At 37.4% G+C, this 17,842-nt stretch overlaps 2 protein-coding genes across 2 annotated transcripts in view; both read right to left on the bottom strand.

Annotated features, from left to right (window-relative positions):
- Positions 1-5,404, bottom strand: part of LOC138334297 (serine/threonine-protein kinase 10-like) — a 71,604-nt gene extending 66,200 nt beyond the window's left edge. The window contains 1 exon segment of the mRNA XM_069282939.1: positions 5,041-5,404. Coding sequence (XP_069139040.1) covers positions 5,041-5,199 — 159 coding nt within the window. The 5' untranslated portion in view covers positions 5,200-5,404.
- Positions 5,405-8,077: 2,673 nt separating this feature from the next.
- LOC138334296 (centromere protein S-like) lies at positions 8,078-17,469 on the bottom strand. Its single transcript, XM_069282938.1, has 4 exons — positions 17,117-17,469; positions 12,747-12,910; positions 11,985-12,051; positions 8,078-9,769 (listed from the first exon to the last, which is right to left on the bottom strand). Exons 1-4 carry the CDS (start codon positions 17,153-17,155, stop codon positions 9,647-9,649), a joined length of 393 nt encoding a protein of 130 aa, XP_069139039.1. The 5' UTR covers positions 17,156-17,469; the 3' UTR covers positions 8,078-9,646.
- Between the last annotated feature and the right edge of the window lie 373 nt (positions 17,470-17,842).

The following is a 17,842-nucleotide window of genomic DNA, read 5'->3' as shown; positions in this document are numbered from 1 at the left end:
TGTCACAGACCCAATATCAGGTCTCTAGGCCTCCTAGTTATTCTCAAGAAGTTGTTTAAAGTTTTTAACCTATTCGACCCCTTAGCCCTTGAATGACAGTCAAGATCATAAATTTGAACAAACTTGGTAGTCCAGCCCAATATGAGTATCATGGGCCTTTCAGTTCTTGAAAAGAAGCCGTTAAAAGATTTAAGACTATTTGATCATGTGACCTTGAATGAAGGTCAAGGTCATTCATTTGAACAAACTTGGTAGCCCTTCATCTCAGCATGCTGCAGGCCCAATATGAGTATCCTGGGCCTTTTGGTTCTTGAGAAGTCGTTTTAAAAAGATTTTAGCCTATTTGACCCCTGTGACCTTGAATGACAGTCAAGGTCATTCATTTGAACAAACTTGGTAACCCTTCAACCCAGCATTATGCAGGCTCAATACGAGTATCCTGGGCCTTTCAATTCTTGAGGAGAAGTCGTTTAAAGATTTTAGCCTATTTGACCCCTGTGACCTTGAAAAACCAATATGACCAATATGAGTTATTCATTTGAACAAACTTGGTAGCCCATATCCCAGCATGCTACAGGCCCAATATCAGTACCCGGGGCCTTCTGGTTCTTGAGAAGAAGTCGTTTAAAGATTTTAGCCTTTTTGACCCCTGTGACCTTGAATGAAGGTCAAGTTCATTCATTTTAACAAACTTGGTAGCCTTTCATCTCAGCATACTACAGGCCAAATATCACCTTTCGGCTATTGAGAAGAAGTTGTTTGAATGAAAAGTTTACGCACGGCACACGAAGACGGACGCGTACGGTGCATGATGACAATAGGTCATCCTGACCTAACTAAAAATAGTTATGCGGAATTTCGAGAAAAAGAAAGTAGAGTAAAACAAGTGTGGTTTTTTCTGTCTTAATTTCCCTTTTGCCAAATTTTGGGGTGAATATACTACAAATGAATGGTAAGTATGTGCTGCTTTCTACCACACTACCTTGTGATATTCCACTCTCACACAGCTCTTGTATACGTGTAAATGTGCTGGGTGTTGGATAAATATATTGATATTCTAATGGTGGAATTTGACCTTTCGTTTTTTGATTGATCGAGATTTTAAACTTTGACCAGAAATACTTTTTCCCCTATTAAATTGGCATGTCACAAATTTTAAATTGTTAATAACATCAATAACCAAAGATGTCGTTCTGCTGTACTCCACTCGCTACTGATGACAGAACAAACCTTTGCTGATTAAACTGGATGTGTGAGGACATCAGCATCCATCATGTCAGGGGAACACACTGTACCGTACAGCTGGGAATACATGGTACAAGGGGGAATTATATATATGGTACAGGGGAACACACAGTACCAGGGTATACATGGTACAAGGGGGACTTATATGGTACACTACAGAGGGATACACAGTACCAGGGGATACATGGTACAAGAGGGGCTTATATGATACAGGGGGATACACAGTACCGGGGGATACACAGTACCAGGGGATAGATGGTACAAGGGGACTTATATGATACAGGGGGATACACAGTACCGGGGGATACATACATGATTCAGGGCCGGATAACACACAGTACCAGGGGATACATGGTACAAGGGGTACATCATACAAGGGGGGCTTATACACTACAGGGGGATACACAGTACCGGGGGATACACACAGTACCAGGGGATAGATGGTACAAGGGGACTTATATGATACAGGGGGATACACAGTACCGGGATACATGGTACAAGGGTAATCATATGGTATACACTACAGGGGATACACAGTACCAGGGGATACATACATGATTCAGGGCCGGACACACAGTACCAGGAGATACATGTACAGGGGTAATCATATGGTATACACTACAGGGGGATACACAGTACCAGGGGATACATGGTACAAGGGGACTTATATGGTATACACTACCGGGGATACACAGTACCAGGGGATAGATGGTACAAGGGGACTTATATGATACAGGGGGAAACACAGTACCGGGGATACAGATTCAGGGCCGATAACAAGTACCAGGTAGATACATGTACAAGGGGTATACATATGGTATACATTACAGGGGATACACAGTACCAGGGGATACATACATGATTCAGGGCCGGGATACACACAGTACCAAGGGATACATGGTACAAGGGGTAATCATATGGTATCACAACTAGGTATACACAGTACCGGGGATACATACAGTACCAGGGGATACACACAGTACCAGGGATACATGGTACAAGGGGTAATCATATGGTATACACTACAGGGGGATACACAGTACCAGGGGGATACATACATGATTCAGGGCCGGGGACACACAGTACCAGGAGATACATGGTACAAGGGGTAATCATATGGTATACACTACAGGGGGATACACAGTACCGGGGATACATACATGATTCAGGGCCGGGGGACACACACAGTACCAGGAGATACATGGTACAAGGGGTAATCATATGGTATACACTACAGGGGATACACAGTACCAGGGGGATACATACATGATTCAGGGCGGGGGACACACAGTACCAGGGGATACATGGTACAAGGGGGTAATCATATGGTATACACTACAGGGGATACACAGTACCAGGGATACATACATGATTCAGGGGCCGGGGGATACCAGGAGATACATGGTACAAGGGGTGGTATACACTACAGGGGATACACAGTACCGGGGGATACACATGATTCAGTACACACAGTACCAGGGGATACATGGTAACAAGGGGTAATCATATGGTATACACTACAGGGGGATACACAGTACCAGGGGATACATACATGATTCAGGGCCGGATAACACACAGTACCAGGGGATACATGGTACAAGGGGTAATCATATGGTATACACTACAGGGGGATACACAGTACCAGGGGATACATACATGATTCAGGGCCGGATAACACACAGTACCAGGGGATACACAGTACCAGGGGATAGATGGTACAAGGGGACTTATATGATACAAGGGGGATACACAGTACCAGGGGATACATACATGATTCAGGGCCGGGGGACACACAGTACCAGGGGATACATGGTACAAGGGGTAATCATATGGTATACACTACAGGGGGATACACAGTACCAGGGGATAGATGGTTATACACAGGGGGATACACAGTACCGGGGGATACATACATGATTCAGGGCCGGATAACACACAGTACCAGGGGATACATGGTACAAGGGGTAATCATATGGTATACACAAGATTCAGGGCCGGACACACAGTACCAGGGGATACATGGTACAAGGGGTAATCATATGGTATACACTACAGGGGGATACACAGTACCAGGGGATACATACATGATTCAGGGCCGGATAACACACAGTACCAGGAGATACATGGTACAAGGCAGGGGTTTCATTATCTTTCAGAAAAGGCGGTACATTTGCAATTTCAGGGGGTACTTTTCTATGCCATCTGTATGCTATCTAATGTAATTTAGCCCAAATCAGGCAGTACCGCAACCAGGTTCAACCGGCAAAAAGTACCGGGTACCGCCTGATATTGAAACCCCTGTACAAGGGCCGGGGGAATTGTATGGTACAGGGGGATACACAGCACCAGGGGATACATAGTTACAGGTACAAGGGGTAATTATATGGTACAGGGGACATACAGTACCAGGGGATACATGCATGGATAATAATAATAGATAATAATAAATACAAGGCGCAACTCACAGCAACCCCTAGGATATGTAAAGTTCAAAGATTTGGTATTGTTTGAAATCAACACTTGTTTCTTTTTTTGTGAATAAATATAACAGCATATAAAACCATGTGCATACATACACATAGATACAATATACTACTAATACTTTGTGAAATTCCATACTGTAGTAAGTACACATACCTATAAAACGTACCAAGCATTTGTAAATATTTACACACAGCGATACACGCTTCTCTTCATCATACTGCTGATAACAAAGTCATTGAATAAATATCACTGGCAACGTGTTTTTACTATAAAAGTACATAAATATTTCCAATATCTACATTATACACTTTGAATTATTGCAACATTATACAGTCCTGGCCATGTACAGGACAGGGGTTTATCTGTATTTATAGTTGATATTTGAAGGATAGGTATTGTCTTTTTTCTTCTTTTAAAACTTTAATATCAAAACATCTATTGAAATATTTGTCTACTTTCATTGTCCTGTATTACTATTCGTATCCTATTATGTTATCATGTTTGTTTTGTGTGTCTTGATAAAGGGGCAGATCGCTTCGAAAATTTGACAACTTTTTTTTTTCTGTCCACGCGGTTGGAATTACTTCTTTGTCCCATATAGACATCTATTTAAACATAGAGTCCCATCATTGATGAAACTGATCATACCTAAATAAATAAAATATATAGCAAAATTGCCAAAATTAAATTCACTTTTAAAAAAATTGTGATTACTAGAGATCTATATTATATAATTAGTTTATTTATCAAATACCACAATTATTTTACTATACTATAGAGACAGTACATTATACTATCAATACACTTCCTAGTTGCAATTGGCTATGAATGAGGGCACAGTATAGGTAAATAAACATCACAATGTGAATGATCTTGGTGTCAGGTATATGTGTATAACAGGATATCAGTACATAATTAATACACAAAATCGCACATCAGTAATACATATGAATCATACATTAAAATAACACCACAACGCCCATGTGTATTTGGACAAGTTACGTTATACTATGGGCGTTAACCAGGATTTAAATACTTCGTTTTTGCCATTCATATATCGGTGAATGTCAAGGATTTCAACAATAACAATGCGGTGTCAGCTGATCATTATTTCCAAAAACATCCATTAAGAACCACGCAATAACAACTATGTGGATATGGATAACATGATGTAGTATTAAAGGATGCATTGCTTCAGGCAAAATACAACTTAAACATGCTGTCAACTTGAAAGTGAACTCGGCCAACGTAAATATGGGTCATTACGGTACCAGAGTCAGCCATGCGTCAAGCTGAAACGAAAGGAAATACCTTGTAAACTTTCCCAAAGGCTCCATCTCCAAGTTCTCCAATCTTTTCCCAAAACTGTGACGGATCGACATCACGTTTGATATTTTTGTTGGCTTCTTTTTTCTTCGTGTCCTCTCCACCTAAACGAAAAAGTTTACGGAAACTGCTAAGAAATGACATCCCGAACAGGCTACGTGGCTTCTAGTTTCCCAAGTAGCTTCACATTTGGATTACTTCTGAGTTAAAGTTTATGTTAAGGATATGAATATGACGGCAAGGTTAGTCAATCCAATGCATTGTTTACGACAAAACAGTTTTACTCCGATACGGATGTGACAGACTGCAAATCCTCAAAGCGGAAAGTCGCCATATTTACTCCCTTTGAGCATGCGTATTGCGCGAAAATGACATCATAAGCTTCCGGCATAAGATTTTTTCAGGGATTATCTCCCTTCTATCACCCAGATGGAAGCAAAAAAGTTCCAGAAGGACACCTCAATATTTCCAAAAGTAGAAATTCAATTAATTATACAAAAATAAATAAAATATATAGATCTAACATTTTAAATCTAAATGATTTATATAAAAATACATTTCCATGACCTAGACTAGGCTAGATCCATACATGCAGAGATATATCTTTACACTACATGTATTGGATATGAAACAGGAAAATCAAAAAGTTCTGTTACAATCTTTCCATGATAAAACAGTGCAATCACAATTATGTTTAAAATATATTTGGCTGACAAAGCCAATTTTAAAGGCTCACTTCAACATATACCTGTTTATTTCATGACATAAGATTTTTGTTTTTACTGAATAAACTACACAGCAGTAATCAGAGAAGTATTATTTGTTGGTTATCAAAATAAAAGGAAAACATAAAAGAAAATTCTGTAAGACCTATACTAAGAAGTTGACACTCGCTAAGCATCGCTTATCCCTATAAGAGCCATCCTTTTTGGAGGCCTCAAGTTCACTTAGGCCTACGCCATGTATTCGTCGTAATTAGTGCTTCCCCAATCTGTCTCAAAAGAAATAGAATAACAAAATTTGGCTGACATTTTTAGAGAACCTACATCTTTTGCAAATTTTTCATGGCTTACCTAATGTGTAATAATGTATGATTATAGTCCAAATTGCCCCCTTATTTTCAGCTTTTAAGTCAGTATACTAATTAATGACGCTTTTTAGGGTTGAAATGGTAATAGAAAATCTTCTAATTAAAAAGGCATAATCATTATAAATATATGTGAAAATAATTTTTTTTTCAAACCATGCACATTTATACTCACAGTTTCAGATGTTCTTCAGTAGCCTTCTATGTCAGCTAATTCATTTACTTGAGGACTTACCCGAGTTTTAAAAACAAAACCTGACTTTTCAAAATATTGGCCTTAACCTTGACCTAGACTTTTGGTGTTATGACAATTGTTATAGTTGTTCATTGTCCTTTTTGATTGGTTTTGGCATGCTTATATAGCATCATAGTGAAACAAAGGGCTATAACTCTGATAAATAAGAATGACATACATTGTATGTGACCCAATAAGTGACACATCCCTTTAAGCTTGCCTCCCTTTTTTGAGGTCTCAGCTTCATTTATTCCTAGAGAATATAATGCAGACTGAATAATATGACGAATATGTGGGTTTCATTATTGATTTATTTGGCAATCTGATCCTAATTGACTTAATTACTTTGTGCAATATAATTGTATGGAAGGCTTGTAATGGTAAGGTCTCAGCATCATTTATTCCTAGAGAATATAATGCAGACTGAATAATATGACGAATATGTGGGTTTCATTATTGATTTATTTGGCAATCTGATCCTAATTGACTTAATTACTTTGTGCAATATAATTGTATGGAAGGCTTGTCCAAATTGGTTCCAACTAGCTTATGTTTTATATTTCAAGCACCCTGGCCTCTTATTGGATCAAATACATTATAATTGCATATGTAATAAAAAAAAAAAAAAGAAAAACCAACATTCTTTACACTAAAAGAATATCTGGAAGAAGGGAAATCACTATTAGACTCTAAGGGTCAGACACAATGTACATGTACATGTATTTACTTCAAACCAGAACTATTTTAACAATTAGTAAAAGTTTAGAATTGCAAAAGTTAAGAATGGTCTTGAAGTCACTTTTTTCCAGAGTTGAAGAGAAGGTAATTGTGTAAAAAAAATAAAAAAAAATCAAACTTTCTCCATAATGGATATGGTACCCAAACATAATGGAACCTAGAAAATGAAGTAAAATGTCTGGGACTTCAAGGAAAGAGGGTTACAAGTAAATTATCTGGGATTTCAAGGACAGAGGGTTAAAGTAAATTATCTGGGATTTCAAGGACAGCAGGTTACAAGTAAATTGTCGGGCTTCAAAAATATAAGGTTACAAGTAAAATGTCTGTGGCTTCAAGGACAGAGGGTTACAAGTAAAATGTCTGGGATTTCAAGGACAGCGGGTTACAAGTAAATTGTCTGGGGCTTCGAAGACAGGGGATTACAAGTGAAATGTCTGGGGCCTCAAAGACTTGGCGTCTTCTATGAGTTGTTTCATAAACAACAGGGAGTCAGAGCCAAAATTTATACAAACTCTGTTCCCCCTCCCCCCTGGATGTGTCTGACCAAATTTGGTTACATTCCATGCAAAACTCCATGACTAGTATTCCTTTAAAGGCTTTACCTCTATTTCCCCTATTGGGCCCTGCCCCTCCTGCTCCAAAGGGAGTCAGAGCCAAAATTCATACAAACTCTGTTCCCTTCCCTCAAGGATGATTCTGGCCAAGTTTGGTTACATTTCATGCAGAATTTCATGCAGAACTCTATGACTATAACAAATGGACCGACGGAAGGCTGTCGACGGACGCCGCGCCATGACACAAGCTCACCGGCCCATCAGGCCAGGTGAGCTAGAAATCCATACTTTGTGCAAGGGTAAATAATGTCGTAAAATGCAAAACCTGAATAGCAACACAATAGAGTGGTTAGTACTATAAGAAGGAACTTCATCGTACATGAGTTTATAGACAAAATAACTAGTAGAAAGTATATCACAAGTATTTATTTACATTGATATTATCTATTAGTTCATATTTTACAACTATGCTACATACACATTACAGAAAATGTGAAATAAGCTACAAAACAGATATTTCAACAAACTTAATAAAATTTATCGAAAAAATAAGAGATGCAACTCCTGAGCCAGGTACTAAATGGCATATTCTAGGTTCATCTGGTGCTGCTGGTTGCCGACATGTTTCGGCCTTAAAGGCAGGCCATCATCAGGGCACAGCTTACATGGTGTACAAATAGTACAGTATAACAATAGAGGTCATGTCAAAATTTAGTTAAAAGGTTGTCAAATCTCTTCGAGATACAGTGATGATACATGTATATCTATTATGTTCTGTTGGTCTCTGAGACTCATAGAGTCATATACTCCTGTTGACTGGTATTACATGTAATTTGGGCACTGATTCAGTACTCAAAGTGTACATTGCTTAATTAGCAAATATCAACTTCAGATCAATTAAGTTATGTGAAAAGTTAAAAGTTGAATGTATTGCACCACATTAATTTACAGTTCATTCTAAAGTTAGTAACTCGTGAATACAAATACACACATCTTACATACATTTTACTTGAATCTATCGAACAAAATCTCTATAAATATCTATATAGACAAAAAGAAACATCCAAAACTGACTTAAAGCCACACTTTTACATGAAAAGAATCCACATCACACTTTAGGTGAGAGACAGTGAGTTTAGCTTGAATTTTATTGGCCCAAGAAGACTTGAAATATTAAAAAGAATTATTTTTTGTTAGTTTGTAAACAGTAACCTTGATTTTCACTAATTGGATGTTAAGACCTGATAGCTTTCCTTAGCAAAGGATGTTTTACATGAGGTTTGAGTTTGACTAGCTAAAGGGAGAAGTTATCTCAAGAAAACTTCAGTGCTGAGTATGCTTTCTCCAATATAGTGATCCTACCCGTATCACCTGCTTATTGAAGGTGACTCAAAAGTAGATTCTGATCCCATATCACATACATTTATATCAATACATATACATTTATGATCATACTACGTGACATAAACATTTTGCATAATTGACTGTATGTGATAGTGCGTCATGAATACATGTACAAACATTAAGATGTATTTGAAACAATGTTCAATATCAGTCTTTATAATGTTGGGGATTGTTGCCAGGGAGATATAACACCCTTTATTTGGATTTTCTTTTTCACAGCAGCTGGTGGCTAGACATCATATGTTTGTAAATGTGGGATTTTCCATAAAGTCTCAGTCTGATTCATGATTCTCATTGTGTAAATGTTCCACAGAAGACACAGTAAGGTTCAGGATCTGTTATCATTGTGTAAATGTTCCACAGAAGACACAGTAAGGTTCAGGATCTGTTATCATTGTGTAAATGTTCCACAGAAGACAGAGTAAGATTCAGGATCTGTTATCATTGTGTAAATGTTCCACAGAAGACAGAGTAAGATTCAGGATCTGTATCATTGTGTAAATGTTCCACAGAGGACAGAGTAAGATTCAGGATCTGTTATCATTGTCTTAATGTTCCCCAGTACAGTAAGGTTCAGTTTTCTTCGTCGGAATCAGCAGCTGGAGCAGCACTACTTTTCTTCTTGGTTGTTGTCTTTTTCTTCTGTTTCGCTCGACTACCGGAGAGGTTCTGATGAATGTCAGAAATATGCTCCAACTGAAACAGGACAGAAACATCCGAGTGTCATTGTTAATGCTTGGAAATTGCTGAGTTATTCTCCAAAAACCCAGAAATATGACTCAATTGGGAATAACACAAGAGGCCCATGGGCCTTAACGGTCATCTGACTATTAGCATAATATGACATAGTCATTTAAAGATTTTAGCCTTTTTGACCCTGTGATCTTGAATAAAGGTCAAGGTCATTCATTTGAACAAACTTGGTAGCTTTTCATCTCAGCATGTAACAGGCCCAAATGAGGTCTCTAGGGCCTCCTTATTATTCTCAAGAAGTCATTTTAAGATTTCAACCTATTTTACCCCTGTGACCTTGAATGAAGGTCAAGGTCATTCATTTGAACAAACTTGGTAGTCTTTCATCTCAGCATGCTACAGGCCCAATATGAGTATCCTGGGCCCTCTGGTTCTTGAGAAGATGTCTTTCACAGATTTTAGCCTATTGGACCCCTGTAACCTTGAATAAAAGTCAAGGTCATTCACTTGAACAAACTTTGTAGCCACTCATCCAAGAATGCTACAGGCCCTATATCAGTGCCCTGGGCATTTCGGTTCTTGAGAAGTTGTTTAAAGATTTAAGCCTATTTGACCCCTGTGACCTTGAATAAAGGTCAAGGTCATTCATTTGGACAAATTTGGTAGTCCTTCATCCCAGCATGCCACAGGCCCAATATCAGGTATCTAGACCTCCTAGTTATTCTCAAGAAGTTGTTAAAAGATTTTAAACTATTTGACCCTTGTGACCTTGAATGAAGTTCAAGGTCATTCATTTGAACAACCTTGGTAGCCATTCATCCCAGCATGTCAAAGGCCCAATTTCAGGTCTCTAGACTCCTAGTTATTCTCAAGTAGTTGTTTAAAGATTTTAAACTATTTGACCCTTGTGACCTTGAATGAAGTTCAAAGTCATTCATTTGAACAAACTTGATAGTCCTTCATCCCAGCATGCCAAAGGCCCAATATCAGGTCTCTAGGACTGTTAGTTATTCACAAGAAGTTGTTTAATGAATTTTAGCCTAATTGACCCCTGTGACCTTTAATGAAGTTCAAGGTCGTTTATTTGAACAAATTTGGTAGCCCTTCATACCAGCATGCCATGGGTCCAATATCAGGTCTCTAGGACTCTTGGTTATTCTCAAGTTGTTTAAAGATTTTAGCCTATTTGACCCCCTGTGACCTTGAATGAAGATCAAGGTCATTCATTTGATTATCCCAGCATGCTACAGGCCCAATATCAGTAACCTTGGCCTTCTGGTTCTTGAGAAGAAGTCATTAAATTTTTTTTAGCTGTTTTGACCCCTGTGATCTTGAATGAAGGTCAAGGTCATTCATTTGAACAAGCTTGATAGCCCTTCATCCCAGCATGCCATGGGCCCAATATCGGGTCTCTAAGCCTCTTAGTTATTCACAAGAAGTTGTTCAAAGGATTTTAGCCTATTTGACCTCTGTGACCTTGAATGAAGGTCAAGGTCATTCATTTGAACAAACTTGGTAGCCCTTCATCCCAGCATACTACAGGCCAAATATCAGTGACCCTGGCCTTCTGGTTCTTGAGAAGAAGTTGTTTAAATTTTGTTAGCCTTTTTGACCCCTGTGACCTTGAATGAAGGTCAAGGTTATTCATTTGGACAAACTTGGTAGCCATTCATCCCAGCATGTCAAAGGCCCAATTTCAGGTCTAGCCTCCTAGTTATTCTCAAATGGTTGTTTAAAGTTTTTGAACTGTTTGACCCTTGTGACCTTGAATGAAGTTCAAAGTCATTCATTTTAACAAACTTGATAGTCCTTCATCCCAGCATGCCAAAGGCCCAATATCAGGTCTCTAGGACTGTTAGTTATTCACAAGAAGTTGTTTAATGAATTTTAGCCTAATTGACCCCTGTGACCTTGAATGAAGATCAAGGTCATTCATTTGAACAAATTTGGTAGCCCTTCATACCAGCATGCCATGGGCCCAATATCAGGTCTCTAGGACTCTTAGTTATTTGCAAGAAGTTGTTTAAAGATTTTAACCTATTTGACCCCTGTGACCTTGAATGAAGGTAAAGGTCAATTAACAAACATGGTAGTCCTTCATTCCAGCATTCTACAGGTCAAATATCAGTGCCCTGGGCCTTTTGGTTATTGAGGAGAAGTCATTTGAATGAAAACACAAATATGGCATATCCAAAATTAACAACATTTAAAGACCAACCAGTTTTGGGCACTTTCTTAAAAGCAGTTTGACATCATCTGCATTCACTGTGCTTCTTTTGGCATGTCTGAAATTTTAATAACCACAATAATCAATAGATGTCAGGGTGAGATGATTTATAACATACTTTAATCAAACTACATGTTCTAGTTTAAATTACATCAGTCTAATGAAAAAAGTTTTATTTCTGGTTACAAATATTTAATAAAATTATGCAGTGCATTTGGGGCCGAAATTCGGCCCCTTTCCCTACAGAAGCTGAGCTGTATTTTCCCAATTTCATGTAAATATTTTCCCAAATAAAGAAAAACCTCTGCTAATATATGCATTTAAAGGAAGAAAAAATGTTTTTTCCCAAATTAAAAGGCACAGGCCCCTGAAATGATTATATACAGAATCACTGTTATGATTATAACAGAAGGAAGTGTTTATAGTCAGTTGAGATTGACCTTGACCCCAGGCTTCCTGGGGTAGAATTTACACCTGCAATACTACTCCCCTCTTTCGAAAGTATTTATCCCCAAACACACACCAACCTAGGTTCTATCTTCAATGAAGCCTTGAGTTCTCTTTCCTTCCATTTAAACTACCATTACGCAGCTATATTCTTACACAACACTAATGATCCAAATTATGACCAACTACCTCATACATATTAGGAATTATTTTAGTTAGGCTGCTGGCTGAGGTCAATTAATATGATATATAGAAAAAATTGAAAACAAAGTAACTGCATGCTGATCTTAAGCATTTCAGACGTACTTAGCAAACATTTCTAAATCAGAAGATACATCTTGGATATATTTCCATGTCGTTTCTGCAATGGCTGCCTTTACCGCGTTATTTATGGGGATGCCAGAATATTCATCCTCCTCCAGATCAGAGCAAATTCTTACCACAGTGTGGTGGATTGACGCCTTAAGACGCTGGAAAATAAAAACATACATTTCAAGTTAAAGATCTAGTGAGTAACCTAATGGTCTAGTGCCTGGCTGCAGGAATAGAATAGCGTTACTACCAAAATAAAGAATTTTAATCGAGAAGTAAATGTTCAATAATAGTTTATGATTTAATTGCAATCATTAATTCAAAACACGAAATGGAGACTTGACTATATATAACTAGAGCTGCATGTTCTGATTATCAGCAATTATTGATAACCTAACTTAATTAGATAAAGCTTTTACCAGGTAGCATCTATCTTTGATGCAATAGTGCCCAGGGATCAATCTAGGTTTTGGTGGAAATTACCCTTTTTCAAAATAGGGGAAAAGTTTGGTGAAATATAGGGGAATTTCAATCTTCTTATTTTGGTCCAAAATTATATTCATTTTGATGAAAAAGTACTGTAAAACAACTTATTTTATATTAAGATTTAGTAAAGCAAGATTTTAAGCTCAATAATGAAAAATTTGAGTTTATCATAAAATATGCAGTAGCTGTATGATAAATATGAAGAAATTTGCAAACAAAAGTAAAAAAAAAAATATAATAAAAAATAATTCACAGGGGAAATTGTGTTACAAAAACGATCATTTTTTGGCTTCAAATGGGGAATACTACAACATTATTAATGTACATGCAATATGATTATGTTGATATATGTAAATGTTATGCATTATAAATTAATTGTCGAGACAAGGGTTGGAACCAACGGAGCATGCAGTCACCCATCCAAGAGCTGGTCGCGTTCGATGTTGAAAGATACCAACACACATCCGCACAGCCACAAAATCTAGCTGTTGGACTACCGGTCTTCGGCTGAAATGCTTATATCACATGAATCATCACACTAACCCCTATTGCCATCTAGCTTCGTCTAGAATTCAAAGTCGACATATATCAGCACACACATTAACTGACGTTGCTGTTGTTGTTAAGCAGTCAGTGTTCCCTCCTGACTACATGCATTTATGTATAACCTCATCATTATAATTGGTCACCAACCAGTACCAGAATCTGTGATAAACATGTATGCATGCCAAGGTCCTGTGCAATTACATTTAGTCAATATTGATAAACAGCAGCATGTAACAGCTAGCTAGGTACATGAAAGCATATTGTAACAGTTTAAACATTATATAGAAATAGTAACATTGACAGCATTACTCAGTATAATTCAAGTATTGCAAACGCCTGGCTTTAGCAGGTTGGGGGTCGACACTCCCGTAAATGCAGGATAGTCCTGCATTTGAGTTACAATCCTGTATTTTAGGGATAATTTTGTTACGCAGATGCAGGCCGGATTCTGTGAAGTGAAAATGGATAAAGTTGTTTTAATAATTAATTTGCATGAAAAGGTATGTCATAACTTTCAAATAGCCATTTAACTGATTGAATACTCTGTGTTTTTGTGTATGAATTATTGAATTCTATTACCTCGTTTTGTCATAAAGTGACAATTTAGGTGCTCTCCATATATAGACTACAGTGTATACTTATCAGGGAAATTTCGTGGAAATGTCATGGTTGATTGAGTTTTACCTGTGTTCTATTTTTAGCGCCATGGTAAGCAATAGAGGTGATTTTGTTTGTAACTTTTTCAAACATTTAGATTGCAACAGGAGAGGAGAAAATGTAGCGGCCAGACCGGGATTCGAACCCGGGACCCTCAGAACACTAGCTAGCCGAGTGCTCTACCGACTGAGCTATGTACCTGCAGGTCACCGATGATCAACCCAGCTGCAGTCGAATCCCGCTACAGTCCTCCCTCCTTTCTCAATGAGCAGTCGAATCCCGCTACAGTCCTCCCTCCTTTCTCAAAGTTTTTGCCCCCGAAGACATACAAGACCCTTCCAAACACCACAACTGTTGGTTATTTAGTTGGGCGCAAATTCTGTAACAGGAGAGGAGAAAATGTAGTGGCCAGACCGGGATTCGAACCCGGGACCCTCAGAACACTAGCCGAGTGCTCTACCGGCTGAGCTACCTGGTCACCGATGAACGACCCAGTCCAATCCCGCTACAAGATAATGAAACTTGTTTCCATTTGAGTAATAATGTGGAAAGTTGAAGAATAATTCTAATAGTGATGTTGTCATGTGGAAGTTATGATACCCTTTTTTGATAAAAATCTTTAAAACAACTTTAAACATTTCCATTTCACAGAATCCTGCATTTCTGTAACTAAATAAATACTCCCTCAATTTGCAGGATTGTTTTACTCCGGAGTCAAATGCAGGGCTATCCCAAAACCTATTTGGGCCTTGACTTAAATTTTAAGAATGGCCATGGGGTACAACCCCGCATATTTGAGTAACTGTATATTACATATTATGAAGCTGTGTGCGGTTGTACACATGTTGTGACAATCTGTTGAAGAGTTCGATCCTGAACAACTGGCTGAAAGTGGAACACGATAGTCAGAGCAGAGGGTTGGTTTGGGGGGCATCACCAGCGAGTGGGTGTCCCTCATTAAAGGCGTCCCCCAGGGCTCGATACTGGGGCCTTTGATTTTTAACATTTTTATCAATGATATATTTTATTTCATCAAAGAAGCTACATTATATAACTATGCTGACGACAATACCCTAGGTTATTTTAGTCAAAATATAAGCAATCTTAAAGATGCTCCACCGCCAACAGACCATAAATAATATTCGTCATTTTAACAACAATTGGTGTTTAATCGTGTATATGTATGTCTAATTAACACAAAAAATAATATAAAATAATTTGTTTTGCATTTGGCGCATGCGCCAATCGGTACTTATATGATATAGGATAAAGTGGCACGGATTTTTTTCGGGATGCAATTAATTATTTTTTATATTTTCAACTTAAAGTAAAATAAGAAGCTCAAACTTTTCAATGGTGGTAATGGTGTAAAGTAAGTAACTTTTGTAACTGAAGAAAAATACTAAATCAACTGTTCCTGTTTTTGATAGTGAAAAAATACCATTTGTCAGCGGTGGAGCATCTTTAAGAGAGTTTTAGAAGATGAAGCCAGTGTTTTAATTAAGTGGTTTAACATAAATGGAATGAAGGCAAATCCAGAGAAATTCCAGGCTATCTCTCTGGGTAAGAACATTGTAAAACATTTTAATATCTCTAACACTGAAATTGTTTGTGAAGATAGTGTTAAACTTTTAGGTATCGAAATCGACCATCTTTTAAAATTTGATTAACATGTTTCAGATATATGCAGGAAAGCATCTATAAGCAGCTAGCAGTTCTGAAAAGGATCGGACATTTTTTACCAAAAGCAACCAAAATTTTAGTTTACAAATGTTTTGTTTTATCAAACTTTGACTATTGTCCCCTTATTTGGCATTTCTGCAGTATTTCTGCAACTAGAAAAATCGAACGAGTGCAAGAGAGGGGCTTGCGTTTCATTCATAATGACTACACCTCTAACCTTAAAGAACTGCTAGCCGGATCAAATTTGTCCTTTTTACATGTCCACAGGATGAAAATGATGGCCTGTGAGGTTTTTAAAATTTTTAACAATATTGCTCCTGACTACATATGTAACCTTATTAAAAAACAAGAAAACATTTATAATTTCAGATCTGAAAACAAAGCAAACCTACCCAGAGTTAACACCACCAGGTATGGTAAGAAATCTTTCAGGTACGAGGCTTCCCGCATATGGAACAGCCTCCCTAATGACCTGCGTAAGGTTGAAAACTATGCAGAGTTTCGGAGGCTGCTCCTTAGGTGGGAAGGACCGGACTGTAAGTGTAAACTTTGTTCTTAATGTAAACTTTGTTCTTAATGTCTCCCTGTATCCTGTGGTGTAACACATGTCTTTATGTTTTTATTTTATTTTTATTTTGGTTTGCTTTGTTGCTTGTGTTGCCACCCCCTTTTAATATAAATCTGTGAACAATTCTGTGATAGCTTATATAGTGCCTGAACTTATAATTACTGACGACTGTGATGCTTTAGTTTTAATTTTCTGTTATATACAATATACTTTGTTTTGTCGAAATACAAGCTCGACCGAGCTTATGTTACCATGTTTTTATATATTCGACACTAAATAAAGTTTCTTGTATCTTGTTATCTTGTAGTCGTAGTGGGGGGTAATTTCTAGCCTGAAAACTTGACAGACCTGTCATCTCTTATTCTCTGTACGCTTCAGACATAAGTATGCAGCAACAATCACCGTTTGACTTTCGTTCAGTTACCTGCTTATATTGTAGATCCTCGAAATCATCAGTTGCCATTACGTAAGTCTAGATTTTTAGGCAAGTCCAAAAAAAGATCCACATTCGGATTCCGCGGCTTTCTTTGTGGAACTCTTCAAGTGAGGAGGTACAAACAGCACCAAGGCTGGTTTGGGGTTCGAGTACCCAAAATGACAACGTTTTTTTATTATTTTTTTTTTTTATTTATTATTATTTTTTATTGAACTCAAAGCAATCAAATCATTTCTTAAATGTAAAAATTCCTTTTACTTTGATTAAAGGGACAATTTATTCTAAGTGAACTTTGGTATGTAGTCTGCTAAACCTGCCTATACACATGTATTATTAGGCTTTTAAATATCTTAGCCTAATATATTTAATATAAATAAAGCAAAATATTATAAGGCTTTTTATTTTTTTGCCTAATATATATGAAATATATTTGACAAAAAAGAAAGAAAAAGCCTAATAATATAGACAGGTTTAGCTTACTAATAAAAATCATTTCAAAAGAAAATCACTTGATCTACAATGTACACTGCACATATCGGTTGGTAACTTTGTCTTAATTGATGAACCAGTAAGTCTGAACCACCTAAATTTTCTGTCCAGAGTTACTCTGTTTTCTTGGGTTTTTTTCATTATCATTTTCTGTAACAGGATAGATTTACAATAAATTTCATACCTGCCTCTGCCAGGGACAAACTCGGGACCTCAGGATTACTA

Source organism: Argopecten irradians, chromosome 11 (assembly GCF_041381155.1).
Source record: "Argopecten irradians isolate NY chromosome 11, Ai_NY, whole genome shotgun sequence".
NCBI classification, from domain to species: domain Eukaryota; kingdom Metazoa; phylum Mollusca; class Bivalvia; order Pectinida; family Pectinidae; genus Argopecten; species Argopecten irradians.
Note: the sequence above shows the minus strand (reverse complement) of the source record. Positions and strands in the feature narration are given on the sequence as shown.